Here is a 21,322-nt window from a genome sequence, read left to right on the forward strand (position 1 = left end):
CTGTAGTAGGGGATCTCTGTGTATAGTCATAATCTAGTGACTAGAATGGCAAGCCCATCCCCACACCAAAGCGGCGGTGGAGAAAAGAAAAATAACCACTATTGTGCAAACAGATTTCGCAGCGAAGCCTGCCCAACCTGAGCGTCTGCCCTGGCATCAGTGTCCAGGCAGTAATGCTTAGCAAAGGTATGGACCGACTTCCAAGTGGCGGCTTTGCAGATTTCTGCAATTGGAACATTACGGAGCGAAGCCGTCGTGGCAGCTTTGCCCCTGGTGGAATGAGCCTTAGGTTTACCCCCTAAGGTCTTATTAGCCTTTTGGTAACACAGTTGTATGCAGGACACAATCCACCTCGAGATGGACTGCTTAGAGGTAGCGAGACCCACCCTGACTGATCCATAATTGATGAACAATTGATCTGACCTACGAATATCTTTGGTCTTATCCAGATAAAACTTTAACACCCTCCTAACATCCAGGGAATGTAAAGACCTTTCTGCTGGAGAGGAAGGATTCTGAAAAAACGTAGGCAAAGTTATAGTCTGGTTGACATGAAAATCAGAAATAACCTTGGGAAGAAATTTAGGGTGAGTACGCATAACCTTAGCAGCATAAAATACAGTATAAGGTTCTCGGCAACACAACGCCTGAATGTCACTCACCATGCGGGCAGATGTAATGGCCACGAGGAACGCCGCCTTCCAGGACAGGTGCTGCAACAAAGCCTTGTGAATAGGTTCAAAAGGCTCCTTCATCAATCTGGACAGCACCACATTCAATTCCCATGAAGGCGAAGGAAGCCTGACAGAAGGGAATACTTTCTTCAAGCCTTCCAAAAAATCTGTGATCACAGGGATCTGGAAGAAGGAAGTCTGTGAAGGGCATTTCCTATAGGCAGTCAATGCAGCGAGATTAACCTTAATGGAATGAACATTAAGGCCCGACCGTGCCAAATGTAGAAGGTAAGGAAGGATGACTTCTTCCTTGCACGTCGTAGGGTCATAGTTCTTAGACTTGCACCAGATGCAGAATCTCTTCCACTTGTAAGCATAAGAAGTCCTAGTGGAAGGTCACTTAGACTCCTTCAGTATGTCCATACAATCTTCGTGTAGATTCAGATGGCCATATTGCACTCTCTCAGGAGCCATGCCGCCAAACTCAAACATGAGAGGTTGGGGAGCAACATCTGCACCCCGAACTTCGTTAGAAGGTCCGGCCTGCACGGCAGCCGTATGTGAGGAAGGAGAGACCGGTGAAGTAGGTCCGTGAACCACCACTGCCTGGGCCATTCCGGGGCAATCAGGATCATCAGTGCCCTGGACTGAGACAGCTTGATGAGCACCGCTGAAATCAGGGGAATGGGTGGAAAAGCGTACAGAAAGCTGTTCGACCAGTTGATCCATCGCGCATTCCCCAGCGTCCCTTGCTGGTAGTACCTGGAGGCGAAGTCTCAGCATTTGCTGTTTTCGGCGGTGGCAAACAGATCTATGTCTGGAGTCCCCCACCTTGCAAAGACTTCTCCTAGTACTTAGTCGTTTATGACCCATTCGTGGTTTTCCTGAATCAGTCTGCTCAACGAGTCTGCCTGAACATTCTGCACACCTGGTAGATGGGTAGCCGTTATCGTCAGTCCTCTGGCCAGAAGCCAGTGCCAGATCGCCTGCGCCTCCTATGACAGGGTGCGTGATCGAGCCCCCCTGCTTGTTGCGGTAATACACCGTGGTCGTATTGTCCGTCTGTACAAGCAGAGAGTTGGTCCGGAAGGACGGATGAAAGGCCTTCAGCGCCAAGTGAACAGCTCTGAGTTACAGGAAATTGATGTGATACGTGGACTCCATCTGAGACCACGATCCTTGAATCTGTAAGTCTCCGGAATGCGCTCCCCAGCCGTGGAGAGAAGCATCCGTCACAATAGTCTGCGTGGGAATGTCCTTGTGAAAGAGAACCCCTCTGAGGAGATTCTCTGTTGAACACCACCACTTCAGAGACTGAAGAGCATGCAGAGACAGTCGTATCCTGTCGTCCCAAGATCCTTTCCTCTGATCCCACTGGTCCTCCAAGCACTCCTGCAAAGGTCTCATGTGCAGCCGTGCGTGAGGAGTGAGGAAGATACAAGAGGCCATCGATCCCATTAGAGAAGACACCGTCCTCACTGTTGTAGATGGAGCGGTCATAAGACCCTAAGCCTTCCGAAGGATTGATCGCCGTCGCTCCTCCGAAGGAGATACGCTTGCTGACAGCGTATTGATGGTGGCTCCCAAGTACTGAATGCACTGGACCGGAGTCGGGACAGACTTGGACATGTTGATGTGCAACCCCAGCTTGTTCAAGAGAACGCACGTCTTCCGGAAGCGTGCTTGAGCTTCCGTGAAGGAGGAGGCCTTGATCAACCAATCGTCCAGGTACGGGTAGACAAACACCTTGTTCTTCCTTAGGTGTGCTGCTACCACTGCCATGCACTTAGAGAATGTTCTGGGAGCAGACTTCAGCCCGAATGGCAGTACTGTGTATTGATAATGATTGGTGCCGACTTGAAATCACAGGAACTTCCTGTGTGTGTGCAATGGGCACATGGAAGTACGCATCCTGTAGGTCTATGGCACAGAGCCAGTCTACCTGTTGCAACGGAGGATAAATCTGATGCAACGACAGCATGCAAAACTTCTCTGCGAATCCACTTGTTTGCCTGCCGCAAGTCGAGAATGGGCCTGAACTCGTTCTGGTCCTTCTTGCGAACCAGGAGTACAGACCTCTTCCTCTTTGAGCCAGAGGTACGTCTTCTATCGCCCTTCTCCTTAACAGGATATCGGCCTCCGCTTGGAGCTCGTGCAGGCGATACTGCGAGCGGACCAGAGGGATCGATGGAGGCGGGCTGGTGAATCGAAGACTGTATCCATTGCAAACAATATTCAGCACCCACTTGTACTGAGTAATTTTTCTCCACACTGCCAGAAAAAATTGAACGCTTCCCCCCCCACCGAAGTGGGTAACGGATGAAGGGGAAGTAACAGCTCAGGGTCGCGACCCGGCCGGGCACTTGTTCGCTGTAGAGGACTGCTGTCCCCCTCTACCCTTCTGAGGCTTTTGGCAGGGTCTCCGGAACTGCTGCTGTTGGTGCTGCTGCTGCTGTCCCGAAGACTGCCCTCGTCCTCTTCCCTGTGCACCGAACCGTCTCTGGAATGGTAGGACTTCTTTTCTTTGAGCTTCTCCAAGCCCACCGCCGTCAGGGTCTCTGCCTCCGCCTTCATGCGGGCCATCTAGTCATCTGCATGCTTTCCGAATAAGGTCTCCACGGAAAAAGGCAGATTGGCTACTCGCTGCTGGGTCTCCGGCTTGAGTGACGTAAGCCTGAGCCAAGCATGGCGTTGCTGGTTAATCCCATGACAATATCCATGGGCAGCCAAAAGGGAAACATCCGCAGCCGCACTAATGACCTGGTTTGACACCACCATCCCTTCTGTGAGGATCTCTTGGAAGTCCTCCCTCTTGTCTCTTGGCAGAAGCTCCGTGAACTGTTGTAGGGAGTCCCACAGGGCACGGTCATATCGTCCCAGCAGCGTCGCATCGCTGGACGCCTTCATTGTCGTGGAAGCGGTGCCACACGCTTTTCTCCCAGCCGAGTCGATCCATCGGCTCTCCTTATCTGGCTGTACTGTAGAGGACGGGGAGGTAGAATGTAACCTCCTGGCCGCCGTCACAATCACAGAGTCAGGCACCGGATCTATCCGCAGAAAAGCCAGATCCGAATCCGGGGCCCTGTATTTCTTCAACAGTCGGGAGGGAGCGGCTTTCACCACCGCTGGCGTGAGGAACAGCTCCTCCGCAGGTTCTACCAAACCAGGAACCAGGGCGAAGAGGGCGAGACAAGTGTTCTTGTGAAGCGTTTCGAATATCACGGACGTCGTAGGTGTTAGACCGTCACCGTGATTCCCAACTTTGCAGCCCCCCTCAGGAGAACCTCCTTAAACGTGCTTATATCGTACACCGGAGACACCCTTGTCCCTGGGGATCCTGATCAGGTCGGTGAGTAGGTCCTGGTCCTGGAGGAGTCCGTGCGGGACCTAGATCTCCACCTCCTTTGGTGACGTCTCAATCTGGTGGAGGATCTGCGTCGACTCCTCGATCTCCCTCTCCGTCCGGAGCGCGATCATGACTTCCTCAGCTTCGGCCGACCCGCCGGTTCCACCGGCGCGGGCGCCCTTGGTTTAGTCGGGGCCTTCGGCTTAGGAGTCCACTTTGGAGGGGTAGGAAGTCTGGGCAGCGAGGCTGACCTCGGAGGAACCGGAGGCGGTTTTTCTGGCAGCTGAGGTCTAGGTACGAGGTGCGGTAGTGGTGGTAACGGAGGAGGAGTAGGGACCCTCGGAGGGGGACCCCTCGGCAATGGAGGCGGGGGTATAACCTGCTTTTGTGACTGGGTATACACCACGAACTACACCGAGCCCGGTGATCCGTCTTCTCCAGCCTGGGACGTTGGCGAACCTCCCATGGCCTCTTTCCACGTCTCTTCGGCGTCGAAGAACGGCGACCAGAACGAGAGCGTTGCTCCCTCGATGTAGAGTCTTCTCGGCGTCGACCTCCTGCGCCTAGACGGCGACCTCCTGCGCCTAGACGGCGACCTCCTGCGCCTAGACGGCGACCTCCTGCGCCTAGACGGCGACCTCCTGCGCCTAGACGGCGACCTCCTGAGCCTAGACGGCGATGTACTCTTCAAGGAGGATCCTCTCGACGACGACCTTCTTTTCGCCAACGGCGAACAGCAGTGTCGCCTCGACGGAGAGCGCCGATGCCGGGCCTTTCGACGTTGTCCTCGACGATCACGATGAAATCGTCACAGGAGACTTCGACGGTGGCCTGTTCAGTGACATCAAGTGTCGACGTCGCCCCAGAGCCCTGGGGAGACTGGGAACAGACCGTAGTCATCACTCTCTACGTCATAGTCAGTGCCAACGACCCAGACAAAGAATGGGTACGCTTGCTGGTCTTTCGGCCCCTGGGGAACCCCCCCCAGAGGCCTCAGCATGGGCAGAGGAAGCCCCTCCAGACCCACCTTGCACCTTCAGCCTTCTTTCCTCAAGGCCCATCTTCTTTCTGTCCTTCAGGGTCCTGCCAGAGAAGCCCTGACAAATCTCACACTCCTCTGGGACATGGGAAAAGGGAAGGCAGAGGATACAGACCTCATGTGGATCTGACTTGGCCTTCTTCCTGGAGCACTCCGGGCATTTGTCAAATAATGCAGGCATATTTGACCTCAAAAGGAGTGCAAAAACCAAGAAGAGAATCTAAAGTACTTTAGAAAGTACTCAAATGAAACAAAAGTAAAAAAAATCACCAATAAACCCTTGAAAAGGGAGAGCTCAATGCTCCAGGGTCATGCTTGCAGGAGCCGGAAAAAAGAACTGAAAGTAAAAAAGGACCTGCAGTGCATTCTGGGATACTGTGAAGTTCTGGAAAGTTCTCTTAAAGGCACAGTATCCTGTTCTGAGCCACATAATAGCAGCCTATGGAGCTGGTCTGTCCATGTCTTCCTCTCTATCATTCCAGAGGGTTTTTGCTGCTGAAGCAAGGGAAATCTGGACAGACTTTGCTGTTTGTGGATTTTTGGTGGAATTTCTAGTTGAAGTACTGGACAGTGTAGCCTGTTTTATAGGCTGCATTATCGGTCTTTAAATTCTCTTAAGTTTCTGTGCAGTTCTGCGTTTTTTCGACACCTTAAGAGATTTTTTATTGCTCCGGGGTCCACGCACATGGGCGGGACTATTCACTAGATTATGACTATACACAGAGATCCCCTACTACAGAACCGAGAACCAGGACCCCTTTCAGCAGGGGACCCAGCTGGTCAAAGCACCACTGCACATGAGCCCCCTAGCCAGAGTTAGAGTGAACAGATTGTGTCCCTGTGTGCCCACAACCATCAAGACTTGAACCACAAGGGTTCTTCTTGACTGGCCCCCCAGTCGACACTTGCAACCTCTATTAACATGTACCATTCCCCATTGATTTAAACGGGGCACCGGACTCTAAAAAGCACTTCTGCACCCAGGCACCCTTGCGCCAACCGAAGTGACCCGTTGGTGCTGCTTTGAACCTTGCCCCAAACTTAACTCATGTGCAGAAAAACCGTCCTGCAAGAAGTTACCAAGTGACTGATAAGCCCAAACTGCTCCCCACACTACCACAAGAGAGAGCATTTGCTATTATTTTAACACCCCTTTTAACCAGTAAGGGTCACCTGTACTCTCTGCACAGTGTAGCTCATTTTAGTGCACCATATAGGGAGCCAGCTTCCTACACTGGATAAATGCCACCAAACCAGATTGTTTTTCAAACTAAACCATTGCCAATTCAGAATATAGTGGACTAAGTAGAAAAATCAGACACCAGGCATTAGTTGAGGCACCAAACTGTACTTAGTTGCACTGCATATCAAAGCGACGACGGAGGACTACTGCTTGCATGTATGGCAACACAAGACATTTTAGGTTTATTTAAAGCATTGCAGGTATAGTTACATTTAGACCCCTGCTCCAACCTGGATCATAATAGTGGGGGAAGTTACAGTACATAGGACACGACCAAGAACCCAACAAACCTGAAGTATGGAACATCATGCTTGTTTTCGTCGGGCTTAGGCATTATTTCTTCTACAACTAAAGTCTCTGAAACCGGTATGGACAGTTCAGCCGCAGGCTCAGCCATCTGTTGCGCTTCAGATGGGCCCTCTGAAACAAAAACGCATCACAATTTTAATTAGCCGAAAACATCATCCAATATCAAACGTGAGTTTTGTTGGACGCCACAATACTAACAAAAAGAATACCTGGTTCTGTTGTGCTCAAAGAACTTGTGCTTTCAGCACTCTGATTTGAAACTGGTGCTGGTGAGAGTGGACAAACTGGTACATCCCCACCTTCGTCCATTGCATCAGATATTTTTGTCACAGTATCCCTACAAGAAAAGGCATTTCACTAAAATACATGCAAATGAAGTGACCCTCAAATAACTGTAGTGAATTTCATTATGTGACAAAATTACATAATATTTAAGGCATGTCCCATTATTTTACATTTCTCATATGCAAAAAGAAAATACTGTAAAGCAATATAAGCATTTGTATTTTATTTTCCAAGTTGCCAAATACATTACATTCCCTAGTAAGTCGGAAATAAAACAGTAACCGAATAGGTTAGGGATCTAGCACACTATCAAGTGGCTAAAACTATGCTGGTACATTCGTGGACCACATTACAAGGGATGAAGTTAAAGAACAAGTTACTTACCTTCGGTAACGCTTTTTCTGGTAGATACAATATCTGCCTGTGGATTCCTCACCTTGTGAATATCCCCCTTGCGTCAGCAACGTTCGGAAAATTCTTCGTAGCACGCCGGCGTGGACGACGTCATAGGAGCACGGCTTCGCGCGCGACTCCGTCTGACGTCACCGACTCCACATAAGGCCCACGTCGGCGTGATGACGTCAGTTCCGCCCTTTTTTCCGTGCCTTCGAGGCACCCGGACGGACCAACAAGTACATATATATATATATACACAATGTACACAGTACATGCAAAACAAATGCATTCAAAGTGCAAAACTATACAAAATCAGATAAAATCATAATTACATTTGCACATAACACCAGGTATAGCAGAGTGGACAACGGGGAGGCGGGTGGGTCAGTGAGGAATCCACAGGCAGATATTGTATCTACCAGAAAAAGCGTTACCGAAGGTAAGTAACTTGTTCTTCTGATAGATACATCTGCCGTGTGGATTCCTCACCTTGTGAATAGATTCCCACAGCAGTCCCCACTCCCGGAGGAGGGTGTCCACTCTGCTACACCAGGAAATCTTGGAGAACAGAGCGCGCGAAGTGGCCGTCCCTCCTCACCTCAGCATCCAAGCAGTAGTGCTTTGCAAAAGTGTGGAGGGAGGCCCAAGTCGCGGCCCTGCAAATGTCCTCAACAGGAACACCCCTAGACAATGCAGAAGTAGCAGACTTTGCTCTAGTTGAATGAGCTCTAATACCCTCAGGAGGGTCCTTACCCGCCAGAGAGTAGCAAATCTTGATGCACAGGATAATCCATCTGGAAAGTGTGCGCTTGTGCACTGCTCTGCCCTTCTTGCAGCCAGCAAAACCCACGAAGAGCTGATCGTCTATACGATAGTCTTTAGTCCTATCAAGATAGAAGCTAACCGCTCTCTTCGGGTCCAGGCGATGAAGCCTCTCCTCCTCCTTGGAAGGGTGTGGGGGAGGATAAAAGGTAGGAAGGGTAATGGATTGACCTAGGTGGAAGGGAGTAACCACCTTAGGCAGAAAAGCAGCCCTGGTCCTAAGAACCATTCTTTCAGCATGGATGGACAAAAACGGGGGCTTGGAACTAAGAGCCTGAAGCTCACTTACCCTCCTTGCCGAGGTAATTGCAACTAAGAAGACCGTCTTAAAAGAAAGAAGCCTCATTGGACACTTGTGTAAGGGTTCAAACGGCGAACCCATCAGATAGGTTAACACAAGATTCAAGTCCCAATGAGGAACAATAAAGGGAGAAGGAGGGAACTTATTAGTGAGCCCCTTCAAAAATCTTAAAACCACAGGTGATTTAAAAAGAGAGGGCTGATCCGGCAAGCAGAGGAATGCCGATAAAGCCGAAAGGTAACCCTTGACAGTGGCAACAGCAAACCCCTGCCGTGCCAGAGAAAGAGCAAACAACAAAATATCAGACAAATGAGCCTTTAACGGGTCAACATCCCTCTCCCTACACCAAGACACAAACTTATTCCACCTATACGAATAAATGGACTTGGTGGAGTCACGCCTGGCAGAAAGTATGACATCCACCACATCGTTAGGGAGAGAGAAAGAGTTCAGATTGCCCCGTTCAATCTCCATGCATGAAGGTGTAATGTCTGGAGGTGGGGGTGTAGAACCTGCCCCTCCATCTGAGAGAGGAGGTCTGCCCTGAGAGGGAGACGGAGCGGCGGGTGAGAGGAGAGGTGGAGAAGATCTGTGTACCACACCCTTCTTGGCCAATCCGGGGCGACCAAAATGACTTGGGCCCGGTCTTGGCGAATCTTCCTCAGAACCCGAGGAATCAAGGGTATGGGAGGAAACGCGTAAAGGAGCTGACCTCTCCAGCTCAACTGAAACGCGTCCCCCAATGCTCCTTGCATCGGATACTGGAGACTGCAGAATGACGGGCAGTGAGCATTCTCGCAAGTGGCAAACAGGTCCACCCGAGGAGTCCCCCACATCTGAAAGACGTAACGAACAACCTCCGGGTGAAGCCTCCACTCGTGGTCGGCAGAGAACTGACGACTGAGAATGTCTGCACGCACGTTCAGAACCCCGGCCAGATGATTTGCCATCAGACAAATCTGGTGGTCCTGAACCCAGGACCAGAGGCGCAGAGCCTCCCTGCAGAGACACTGCGACCCCACTCCTCCCTGCTTGTTGACATACCACATCGCGGTCGTGTTGTCCGTCAGGACTTGAACTGACCGACCGCGAAGGGAAGGGAGGAAGGCCTTGAGTGCCAGACGTATCGCCCGTAACTCTAGAAGGTTGATGTGAAGCAGCCTTTCCTCTGGAGACCAAAGACCCTTGACCTCCAGATCCCCCAGATGAGCACCCCACCCTAGAGTGGATGCATCCGTTATCACCGTGGCCACCGATGGTGGAAGCTGAAAAGGCTTTCCTTGAGACAGATTGCCTTCCACGCCCCACCAAGACAGATCCGCTGCAGTTTCTCTGGAGATCCTCACTGACTCCCCGAGATCTCCATTGTGTTGATACCACTGCCTGCGGAGGCACCACTGGAGTGCCCTCATGTGCCAGCGTGCATGGTTGACCAGGAGAATGCAAGAAGCCATCAGACCGAGCAGGCGAAGGACCTTCAGGACCGGAACAACCGCTCCATTGTGAAATAAAGGAATCATTTCCTGTATGTCGCGAATCCCTTGCGGAGGAGGGAATGCACGACATACAGTAGTGTCCAGTACCGCACCTATGAACAGGTTGCGCTGGGAGGGCACCAGGTGAGATTTGGGCACATTTATTGAAAAACCCAACCTGAACAACAGCTGCGATGTTTCTTGCAGGTGATGAAGCACCTTCTCGGGCGACTCCGCTTTGATCAGCCAGTCGTCCAGGTACGGGAATACAGGTATCCCCGACCTCCTGAGATGTGCAGCCACCACTGCCATCACCTTGGTGAAAACTCGAGGCGCAGTAGTAAGACCAAACGGAAGGACCGCAAACTGGTAGTGTTGCGATCCCACCGTAAAACGGAGATACTTCCTGTGCGACTTCAGGATCGGGATGTGAAAATACGCATCCTGCAAGTCGATCGACACCATCCAGTCTTCTTCCAACAGCGCTTGAAGAACCTGCGCAAGAGTGAGCATTTTGAATTTCTCCTGCTTGAGATAGAGATTCAAAATCCTGAGGTCCAGGATTGGACGTAACCTGCCATCCTTCTTGGGGATCAGGAAATACCGGGAGTAGCATCCCTGACCCTTTTCCTGCTCTGGAACCACCTCTATCGCACCTTTCTTGAACAAAGCCAGGACTTCTTCCTGCAAGCGAACAAGGTGGTCCTCCGAACAAAAACCCTGGCAAGGAGGGTAATTGGGAGGGAACTCCTGGAAAGGAAGTGCATACCCATTTTCTACGAGATTGAGAACCCAAAGATCCGATGTAACCGATTCCCAATCCCGTAGAAAATGAGTAAGCCGACCCCCCACCGGAGCCAGATGATCCAGAATGGCGGATCTAGGGCTGCTTTGCTGCAGGGGGAGGGGGTTGGCTATTAGAGGAAGAGGAGGAGGAGACCTGGCGCCCACGACCACGGCCCCTTTGCTTTCCTCTGTAGGATTTATACAGAGGATTCTGGCGCTGCTGCTGCTGCTGCTGCTGTCCTTGATTGTAGGGACGAAAATTGGATCTGCCAAAACCCCTATACTTTCTAGTCGCAGAGCCCCTCGTCTGAAGGCCCAAAGACTTCGCCGTAGCCCGACTGTCTTTGAATCTCTCCAGAGCTACGTCAGCCTTCTTGCCAAAGAGACCTGTCCCATCAAACGGTAAGTCCAACAGAGTAGACTGAACGTCAGTAGAAAAATCAGAGGACTTAAGCCATGCAGCCCTTCTTGTAGCCACAGTGGAGCCCATAATTCTGGCAACAGAGTCCGCCGTGTCCATACCACTCTGTATGACCATACGAGCTGCAGCCTGAGTATCAGCGACCACCTCGTTAAAGTTCTTCTTATCGTCCTCTGGAAGCTTAGCAGAAAGCTGTTTGACAGAGTCCATCAACGCGTGAACGTATCTCCCCAAGAGGCAAGTAGCATTGGTGGACTTCAAGGCCATGCTACCCGAGGAGAAAATCTTTTTAGCAGACTGGTCCAGTTTTTTTGAGTCCTTGTCTGCTGGCACCTGAGGGAAAGAACCCGCAGCCCTGCTGGAACAGGCGGCCTGCACTACCAGACTCTCCGGTGCAGGATGCGAGGAAAGAAATTCAGGGTCATCAGGAGCCACCCTGTAACGCCTTGCCACTGACCTGGAAACTGCAGGAGCAGATAAAGGCCTCTTCCAGACCTCCTTTATCGGTTCAGTCAATGCATCCGTAAAAGGAAGCGTAGGCTCCACAATAGAAGAGGGCGAATGCAACACTTCCGTAAGGATGTTGGGCTTGTATTCAACTGTGGGCAAAGTCAAGCCTAGCAACTCTGCAGCCTTCTTTATGACAACATGATAGGGTGCCAAGTCCTTAGATGGTGTGTCAGAAACGGTTGGCAAACCCCATTCAGGAGAAAGTTCCAAGCCACTTGCATCCTGAAGGTCCTCAAAACAATCCCCCTCATGCAACTCTCCTTCCTCAACCTCGGAGTCCACAAACTCCTTCTCCTCCAAGAGGCGTTGTGCCCTGCGCCTCGACCACTCCATACGGACCGAAGTCGATGGATCCGGTAACGACTCCGACGGCGCCGGAGCCGACGTCGAGCGAGGAGCCGGAGGACGGGAAGTGCCACGATCCGAATCCACCCGAGGCCGATCCGGAGTCGGCGAAGCCGCATGCGAAGTCGACGACCTCGGCGGCGCCGTACCGAGCCAAGGAGTGCAAGGCGTCGGCATAAACGGCATAAATGGGGCCGGGGCATAAGCCTGGGGCACACCCAAATTGAAAGACAAAGGACCCATGGGACCCATAGGCGCACCAGCGGGGTACATCGCCCTCGAGTAAACACCAAACATGGCGTTTAAAAACTGCGAGGGATCCTGACCTGGACCTGGAAAGGGTGGGTACGAACCCAACGGCCGCTCCGAAGGAGGCTGATCCGGCAAAGGCGCACCCTGGCCCTCTTGTTCTTCAGGCTCCACAACCGGAGTCGGTCCTCGAGGAACCTCTTCTTCATGCACCGATGAATGGTGCGACTCCAGATCCGGTTCCGGCTCATGAACTGGAGAACCAACGTGAGATTGAGCTGGAGAAGGAGACACGAAGTCCTTATGATGTTTTCTCGACTTCTTCCTCGAATCCGAAGACTCCTTGCCAGAGTGGTGTCTGGAGTGATGTTTACTCCTCTTATGCTTCTTTCTCGAGGAGCCCGAAGCATGGCCCGAGGCCGACTTGGAACCGGACCTCGACCTCCCTCTGGACCTTGATCTCTCTCTCGACCTCGACTTGGCCTTCGAAGCCGACCTCGACTTCGCCCTCGAAGCCGACCTTGACTTCGACCGCGACCGTTGTCTCGACTTCGAGCGCCTGGACACTGACCTCGAAGACCTTCCGGCTTCCCTTTCCTTCACCTTAGCAAGCAGAAGCTTCGCCTCCCGCTCACGCAAGGCTTTGGGGTTCATCTTGTCACAGGAACGACAGTTCTTGACATCGTGTCCCGAACCAAGACACCACAGACAGACGGGATGCGGATCGGTGATCGACATCATCCGGGTGCAGGAACCACACTGTTTGAAACCTGTCTTCCTCGACGACATCTCCGGCGATGAAGCGAAATCCGACAGTGAAACAATTACAGCTAAACAGCGAATAGATACAAAAGTATCGCAGAAGATCCCAGAAACCGTTAGCGTCGACGACGCGGAAAAAAGGGAACTGACGTCATCACGCCGACGTGGGCCTTATGTGGAGTCGGTGACGTCAGACGGAGTCGCGCGCGAAGCCGTGCTCCTATGACGTCGTCCACGCCGGCGTGCTACGAAGAATTTTCCGAACGTTGCTGACGCAAGGGGGATATTCACAAGGTGAGGAATCCACACGGCAGATGTATCTATCAGAATAAGTTCACACAGGGTTTCACATAGCGAAAATATACATCTTCAAGTTTATTAAAATATGTCTGTCATATGCTTTAAATAGCAAGATTAATGCAACTCGTTCCTTCGCTGTAAGAGTAGCATAGAAGGTGCTTCACAGTCGCAGGGCAAGTGTTGAAGAGAGACAGTTAATATGTCTTAAGTCATGATTTACTTGGTTTCCTAGTTAACACAAGAGCTTCCGAAAAGACACACCAGTAATTCTTTATGGGGAGCAGGAGTTTGCGCATCCCAATTTACAGTTTCTCGTTGAGAGTCGAACAAATGAAAGTTAAAAAAAACAAAGAGGTCTTAGAGGCGAGTGAGTCCCAGCTCTGAAACCCTTTGGAAACTGTCTCAAATGTAGATCAATCATCCAAGAAAGCAGGATGCTCGAGGAGTGGGGACGGGTACATGCACGTTACGATGTGCCCCCACTCTTTCATTAGCAATATTGAGGAGGTTCACAGTTGGACAATTGCTAATATTTTAGAATACTGCACCTAAACTATTAAATACAATCCTTCAAGACTGGGAGCAGACAAACCACCCCCATCATGCAGACCATCGTTCTTTTATCCCTTATCCAGACTGTGGAATCAAACTCAAATCAGTTTAGATTTTACAGAGCACAATTCTTTTAAGAACTGAAGAATTACAATCTGCACTTATTGGATTACCACCAAAAAACTAATTAGAGTTACCATTTTGAGCACCAAAATATGACAAATGAAGGAATATAACATCCTATATATATATTGCTGTTAATGTATTTGAATAGCCTCTGCTGAAGTGGCTTTCACATATTGAGCAAGCTTAAAGTTTTAATTGTCCATGTAGAGGGGCACTCTTGCCTGGAACCCTCATGGTTGATTCTAGAAGAGTTCCATCAGCTCAAAGTCAAACATTCAGAATACAACACCGCTACCACAAAAAAAAAAGTTCGCTTTGTAGAACTTACGTTTTTGCAGGACTCCAGGTAAAGCAAGGATTGAAAAATGCATTTGTGGAGTGAGGGGTCATAGGATTTAATTTAATCGTCGAAATACCATCCAGTGGCTGAAACTGAAAATTCAGAGGAGCAAAAGAGGGTTCTTGCATCTTCTGTGTCGTATTCTTGTTTTCCATCGGTTTAACTAATGCAAGATTAGGCCGCGGCAAGCTAGATTCTCTTGAAATCTTTTCTATTGGCTTCTTCTGGGGGGGGAAAAAAAATAAAAATAATAATAATAATAAGTATAGTATTCAATTTTTTTGAAAATTACTACAAAAATACTGCAATGGTCCACTAGGTGAAAAGGGGTGCTAGGAGAAGAAATTATATGCAAGATTGCATGGGCAAGAATAAAAACCAGTGAAATGGAAAAAAAAATTAGCAAGGAAGCATGTAGTGCTGAACTGGAGGGACAGGTTAATTGAAGTGTCCAAAGGCAACCAAAGAGCATTAATGTGTGAGAAACCAAGCACAAACACACAGAGGAAAACAGATGAAGAGAAAGTGGACGGAAGAGCAGTATAATTGGAGGTTAAAAGGTAGAGTCTGGCACTGGGCTGAGGAGGAAAGGCCAGATCTACAGTCTGTAGCGGTCAAGGGCAACTAGGCAATCTTTGAGAGAGGATTGTTATTGTTGACTAAAATTTGCCTTAAAGACTGGAGCATGGTAGTTCATGGGTTACGGAAAGGACAAGAAAACAAGTTACTTACCTGTAACTTCAGTTATCCAGTATTGATATATTTCATAGATTTACAAACCTGAATCATTCCCAGTCGCCGAGGCGGGAGTCCCATGGTAAATAAAAAAGCAGTGCCAAAAGGTAAATGATAGTAGTAGGCCCTAATGAAAAAGGCCTGAGGCCTAGATCCTAGTAGCCTATCTACATCATTATGCTAAAAAGATCAAAGTCTTTGTCCCAACCAATTGGCTATTAGCGCCCTCTAGAACCCTCTTGTGAGAAGTTGGCCTGATATATGATGCTCACTAGTTCTAGTGATCACCTTGTATCAGTCCAAACAACCCTTATGGTGATTGGTTGTAAGTCAACCTTATAGACCAGCTATCTTAATAGCGTGGACAAAAGCAGTCTTTAGGCTAAACTCTGAATGGCATGTGAAGCCAGCTGTTTTACCACATATAACCCCTTGAATACTAAATGAAAGGACACCACACAGGTTGTTATGAAAATAAACAGATATTTATTAACTAACATATACCTCTGAACTCTTTATGAGATCAGAGGGCTAAGCACATGACAAACTCTTAGGAAAAATACGTTTAAGTTGCACGATTTACAATGGTGCCCTAGGGGCACGACAAACCATATACTAAAAAAATGGAATGCAAAAGTCAAGTAAAGGAATGGAGCTGTCCAGAGGTTGTAGGATCGCTGGGACCACGCTATACTAACTTGAGGTAAGTAATAGGAGGCCCACGGAGCGCGTGTGCAGAGTGTGAACTCACACGCGAGCGCGTACAAACGTCTATGGACAGTACAATTTAAAGAAAAGGTGAGTACGGACGTTCCTGACTAGATAGGACTAAAACGACAATGGAACTGGACACTAGGATAGTCAAGCTACCCCTGAGCACCGAAATGCTCGTGTTACCTCACCCACAGGCTGCGGGTGCATAGGTGCGAAGTCGTGTCGGGTTTCCGCGTCGAAGTCTATGGAGCCTTGGAGAAAGATGCTGCAGGCGACCAGGAGGAAGATGACCGGTGCAATCCAAGGGTGGATTGGTGAAGAGAAGAACCTGAAAGCAGAGGGGACAATGTTCAAAGACACTAGCCAGTGACTGGAGTGGAACCAGGAGTGGAACCAGATGTAGTCGTCGCGATCAGGTGAAGGTGGACGCTTGTCTCTGCAGCCACTTGGACCAGGTGGTGTCTTCGACGACCAGGATGGAGGCACGAGCTGTCCCACGTAGGCTCTCGCTGTCGGCGGTGTCGTCTCCGGATTCGGGTTCAACAGGCTTTGGCAAAGGCAACCCATGCGGCGAGTGGAAACGGCGTCTGGAGTGGACCAGGAGGGTCCGGGGTGCTCTTCTTTTGGAAGGGAGCAAGGGCCAGTCTGGAGCAACCAGACTAGCAGCAAAGTTGTCGGTGTTCGTCGTCTAGGAGGCCACAAGCCAGCCGGCAAGTGACCAGAAAACGCGTCGAGCAGCAGGCAAGCAGAAGGGCCCCACGCAGATCTCGTGGATGCTGGAGGGCGGATCTTCGGTGCAGGAGCTGCTCGGGGTCGGGGCTTCTCAGTCCCCAAAGCACTTGGATGAGGATACCTCAGGAGTCGTGCTGGAGCGAAGTGCTGCTTCTTTCAAGATGGCCGGTCCCACGTGTCTAGTCGCACCCACGAATCTCAGCTCGGCTGCAGATGTGGGTTGAGGTTGGAGAGGTCTGGGAATCCGGGTCTCGTCGGGCTCTGAAGTCTGGACCCTTTGCAGGAAGACGACAAAGGGAAGTTGCGGTACACTGATGGTGCCTGCAGATGCAGGGTGGACACTCCTTGCCCACAAGGGAGATTCCTTCTGTCTTCTGTGGAGCAGAACGTCGAGGTCCAGAGTTTCTTCTTGTGAAGTTGATCAGGACAATCTAATTTGGAATGGGACCAGCTCCTACCTTTATCCGGCTAAAGGGGGCTGCACTAAGACTAGGTCCCTCCTCTTGGTGGGACCAGGAAGGGGGGTGGTTACACCCCCTTTCCTTTGTCTGGTCTTGCACCACCTCTGGGGCTGGAGTGCCCCAGGAACTGGTTCTGACCGGTGTATGCACGAGGCACCTTGTGTGCCCCAGGCAGTTCATTCCTTTGAGCCCTGTCCTACCTAATACACAAAATCCTGTCTGGGGTGGTGCTAGCACCTCTCAAGGCAGGAAACCCTTTGTCCGAGCCTCCCTCGCTGGAAGGACTCCCAGCAGAAGGAGGTCAGACTTGTGTCTGTTGTGGCAGCACCCATTTTGTGATGCTGAGGCTTGGGTTCACAGTTACATACACGTCGTGTGCCTCTAGAAGGGTGGAATGCTAACCCCGTCGCCAGAATTGGCGAGGTGTTAGTATTCCAATTCGTATGACACCTTACTCGACATGTTTTGATAATGCTAAACCAAAGTTAGCATTTGACCGCGAGGTTCATAATGCACTTAAGAGTATATGGTATAGCGTTATCATGGAACAGCAATTAGGACTTGGTTCCGCAAGCTGCAAACGGGCTCAGCTCATGCCAGAGCACCATCTCACATAATTCCAAGCACTCTGCCTTCAGGATTGATAAGGCCTGCCAAAGGACTGACTGATAGGAATATATGTGTCCATTTTAGGGTTAGATATAGAGATACTATACCTAAAGCAAAGGGTGATTACACCACCTTGCCCCAGCTGTCGTCCAGCCAGTTGTGTCCGTTTAGATGGCCAGCCAGGGGTGGCATAATACATGCTTCAGCCCCTGGTAGGCCCTGGGTACACCTAGGCCCTGGATACCTAAGGTATGCTGTACAGGGACTGATAAGGTGGCCCAGTACCAATTGGTAAATGCACCTAAGGTACATGCTTGACAATTTAGCGAGAGAACAGCTAGGCTGTGGGTCCGATTAGCAGGCCCACAGCCAGGGAAAGTCGTAAACCAGTGAAGCAAAAAGCAAAAATCGGGGGTGACCATAGAATTGCAGACCCTACTCTCCTACACTTACGAGTTCCCCAGCTACACGATGGCTTCACTGAAACCTATGGTGTTTGGTATAAAACACTGTCTTAATAAAGCCACACTGATGTCAATGGTGGATTTTTTATTAAGATATGCATCTCGAGGACACCTTAGAGGTGCCCCTGAAATAAATACCAGCCTCTTAGTGTGCTGGCTGACTGGTATTGTTCAGCCTGCCACTATAGACTAGTTTCTGACCCCCCCCCCCCACCCAAGTTTATGGATCACCACATTCCAGTTCTGTCAAGTAGATTATTCAAGTTACTAGACCTGCAGGTCTGGGAAAAATGTTCTGATTTTGAGAGGCCTGTTAAAGTACTACGCGCACACACCCTAGGCCCACACGCACAGAATCAGTGTCAAGACATACTACACTGACGAACAGTAAAAGCTAGTACCAGTAGTAAACTATCCACAGGTTTACAGATGAAGTCTGTATCGTATGACTAATAATTTGCTCCTACCAACCTTTTGGCACAGTATGGCCTGGTCGTAAGTGAAGGAGAGATACTAATTTGATCACAATTGTTCAGAGGGGGGTGGGGGAATGTGGCCTGCAGCCGGCCCCCAGCTTTGCTAGCTGCCAGCATATATCCCCCCCCAAATATCCAACATCATACATTTAATTAGGTCACGGTCTCAACAAAGCGGTTGAGGAGGCAACGGGGAGCAAGTCGGCGACCCGTGGCACCCCATAGAAGACTACTGCAGTAGTGCAAGACGCTTGGTGCAACGTGCTGGAGGCATAAGATGGCGTCAGCCGCAGCCGACTGCTAACTGGGGTTTTCGACCATTGAAGAGACAGTGGGGCTGAGTGGCTCCGTCATCGCCCCCCTCTCTCCACCCCCCCCCCCCCCCCCGCCTTGCTGACGAACTGCGGGGACGCCCGGCGGCCTAAGGAACCACATCCAGAGCAATCCCCCCCCCCCCCCCCCCCCCCCCCCCCCCACCCACCCAGTGCCCCGGCAGGTGTGCCTGAAGCAGGCTGCATCGTCCTGACATGGAGAGAAGGCTGACCCGGTGATCGGCGGGCCTGCCCGAGGCCCGGAAGAGACACGAATAGAGGTGGTGTTGGAGGAGTCAGCTGTGGGCCTGCTCCTGCAAGGGTCCAGGGGCGACTTCCTGGCACCGCACCCATAGAAGACGGCCATGGGCCTCTTCTATGGCCTGATCACGTGCCGATGCAGAGCAGGCTGCAGCGGTGCCCCAGCAGAAGACTTGACAACTGACAACTGCTACAGGCCAAATAACACTGGAGTGAGGAGCAGCTGAAGGCCGTGAAGCCACGAGGCGGAAGACCCAGCCGCCGAAAAGTAAAATCCCGTCCCCCAGCCATCAAGCAGAGAGGTGGGTCTCCTGGGGATACCAGGCACACCCATACCCCAACAGCCAGGGGCAGCCTGCCACCTACGAAATCCAATTTACCACACGGTTGGGGGCGAGGGGTCTCACCCCCCCTCCTCACCCCACTGAAGGAAAGGTATACATAGTGGCGCAAGGGTCTACAGGGATTGCATTGATGGTGCAGGGCTGAACCAGACACCGAGGCACTGCCACATCCCCACGTGGAACAGCAGCTCTCGGCAGCCTCGGACAGGTGGGAGGGAGGCCAAACTATAGCAATGCAACCTAAGGCGCTGGGGAGAGCTGAGGAGGCCAATAGTGGACCCCAACTACATCCCCGGGGTGTACCCAGAAACTGGTCCCAGGATGCTTGTTTCCAGTCCAGGGAGGACCTGGCTTGGCAGTTTGGGCTGGTCTGTTCCCACAAGGAGTAGGGTCAAGACTGATTTGCATATGGCTGGATCCAAACTGGGGTGGTGCGATGAGCAAAAGAATGATGGATTGAACCCAAATCCTTGTGACTGGGGGTGAATGTTTGCATGGTCCAGCATTCCGTCCATCAATTGTTTCTTTTACACCCATGATGAAGACAAGACCAGCTCGGCACACTAGAGAGAATTTCGACTTTTGGGGCACGCTCCCACTGTCACTTATGGGCAGGGTGGCGTTGCTCAAGATGGTAACCCTCCCGCGACTGCTTTACTTCTTCGGGACCCTCCCGATCTGGATCCCGGCGAGCTACTTTCGGCGGCTGCGATCGATGGTCATCGGCTTCCTGTGGGGGTCGGGAAGACGCAGGGTGGCCCATGCCACGCTTCTCCGCCCTAGAGCGGAAGGAGGCCTAGCGGTGCCGGACTACGAGCTCTACTACTTAGCGGCGCAGCTGCAATGGCTGACACAGTGGGTGGCTCGGGCCAGGAGGGGGGAGGATGGAGCAGGAGAACCGGCGGGTCCGGTCCAGGTGTTGTCCCGGATTGTCCTGGGACTGCCGATGGGGGACTTCCACCTCACCCAGGAGTTTGCGACGGCCCGGAAATGCTGGAACAGATATCGCCGGAGATGCGGTGTTACGGTTCCTTACGCACCAGAGATCCCGCTTAGACTCTGCGGGGCGCTTCCGCATGGAGGCTCGTGGCGCGGGCTGAGCGGCTGGGACCAGCAGGGGCTGTCATCCATAGGCGACCTGTACGAAAATGGAGTGATGTTGCCCTTCGACCTCCTGCAGGACCGCTTCGAACTGGCGGGTGGGGACTTCCTTCTTCATGCGGCTTTAACGGCGGCGATCCGCAAACACTGGGGGGCGGGCATTTCGGAGCCACCATTGTCCCTGGGATGTCAGTACGTCGTAATGATGGCGGGGACGGTCAAAGCGGTCACGTGCCTGACTCGACGCATGGTCTCGGAATCCACCGCTCCGCTGCGGACCCTGAAGACGAAATGGGAGGCCGATCTGGCGACTGAGATCCCCGAAGAGGCCTGGAATGGTATACTGGAGGGGGCCCGGAACGGCACGCGCAACGCAAGGTTCCAGCTGGTGCACTTTTATGTCCTACATAGGGCGTATCTGACCCCTGATAAATTACATAAGTACTTCCCGGCTCACTCAGCGTCCTGCCCGCGCTGCCCGGCGGATCCCGCAGATTTCCGACACATGTTCTGGTCCTGTCCCGAGCTGGGGCCCTTCTGGGGGGAGGTGGTGGAGGTCCTGAGGGAGGTGACGGAGAGGGACCTGCAACTCACCATGGCACATTGCATACTACATTGGTTCCCACACACATCAAAGAACAAAGTCACTAGCAAGTTCCTGGACTTGGGGCTTCTCCTGGCGAAGCGGGCCATTACGTCCCAGTGGAAGGCGACCCGGGGCCCCGTGGTAGAGCGCTGGAAGGCTGAACTGCTTAAATGGGCTAGATGTGAGGGTGAGCTTCGCCTGCGAGCTGCGCTCAGGATAGACAATGACTTGGCACTGGAGAGGGCCA

The 21,322-nt window shown here is 51.5% G+C and overlaps 1 protein-coding gene across 2 annotated transcripts in view; it reads right to left on the bottom strand.

Moving 5' to 3' along the window:
• DLGAP5 (DLG associated protein 5) overlaps positions 1–21,322 on the bottom strand; it is a 206,177-nt gene that overhangs the window by 139,844 nt on the left and 45,011 nt on the right. Inside the window, exons 8-10 of one of the 2 annotated variants that reach the window (XM_086937441.1) lie at positions 14,270–14,502; positions 6,821–6,948; positions 6,593–6,722 (exon numbers count right to left, since the gene is read on the bottom strand). In XM_086937441.1, coding sequence (XP_086793567.1) covers positions 6,593–6,722; positions 6,821–6,948; positions 14,270–14,502 — 491 coding nt within the window. Of the gene's footprint in view, positions 1–6,592; positions 6,723–6,820; positions 6,949–14,269; positions 14,506–21,322 lie in introns of both variants that reach the window. The other variant, XM_086937440.1, reaches the window with a different exon arrangement.

This window comes from Lissotriton vulgaris, chromosome 9 (genome assembly GCF_964263255.1).
Source record: "Lissotriton vulgaris chromosome 9, aLisVul1.2, whole genome shotgun sequence".
NCBI lineage: Eukaryota > Metazoa > Chordata > Amphibia > Caudata > Salamandridae > Lissotriton > Lissotriton vulgaris.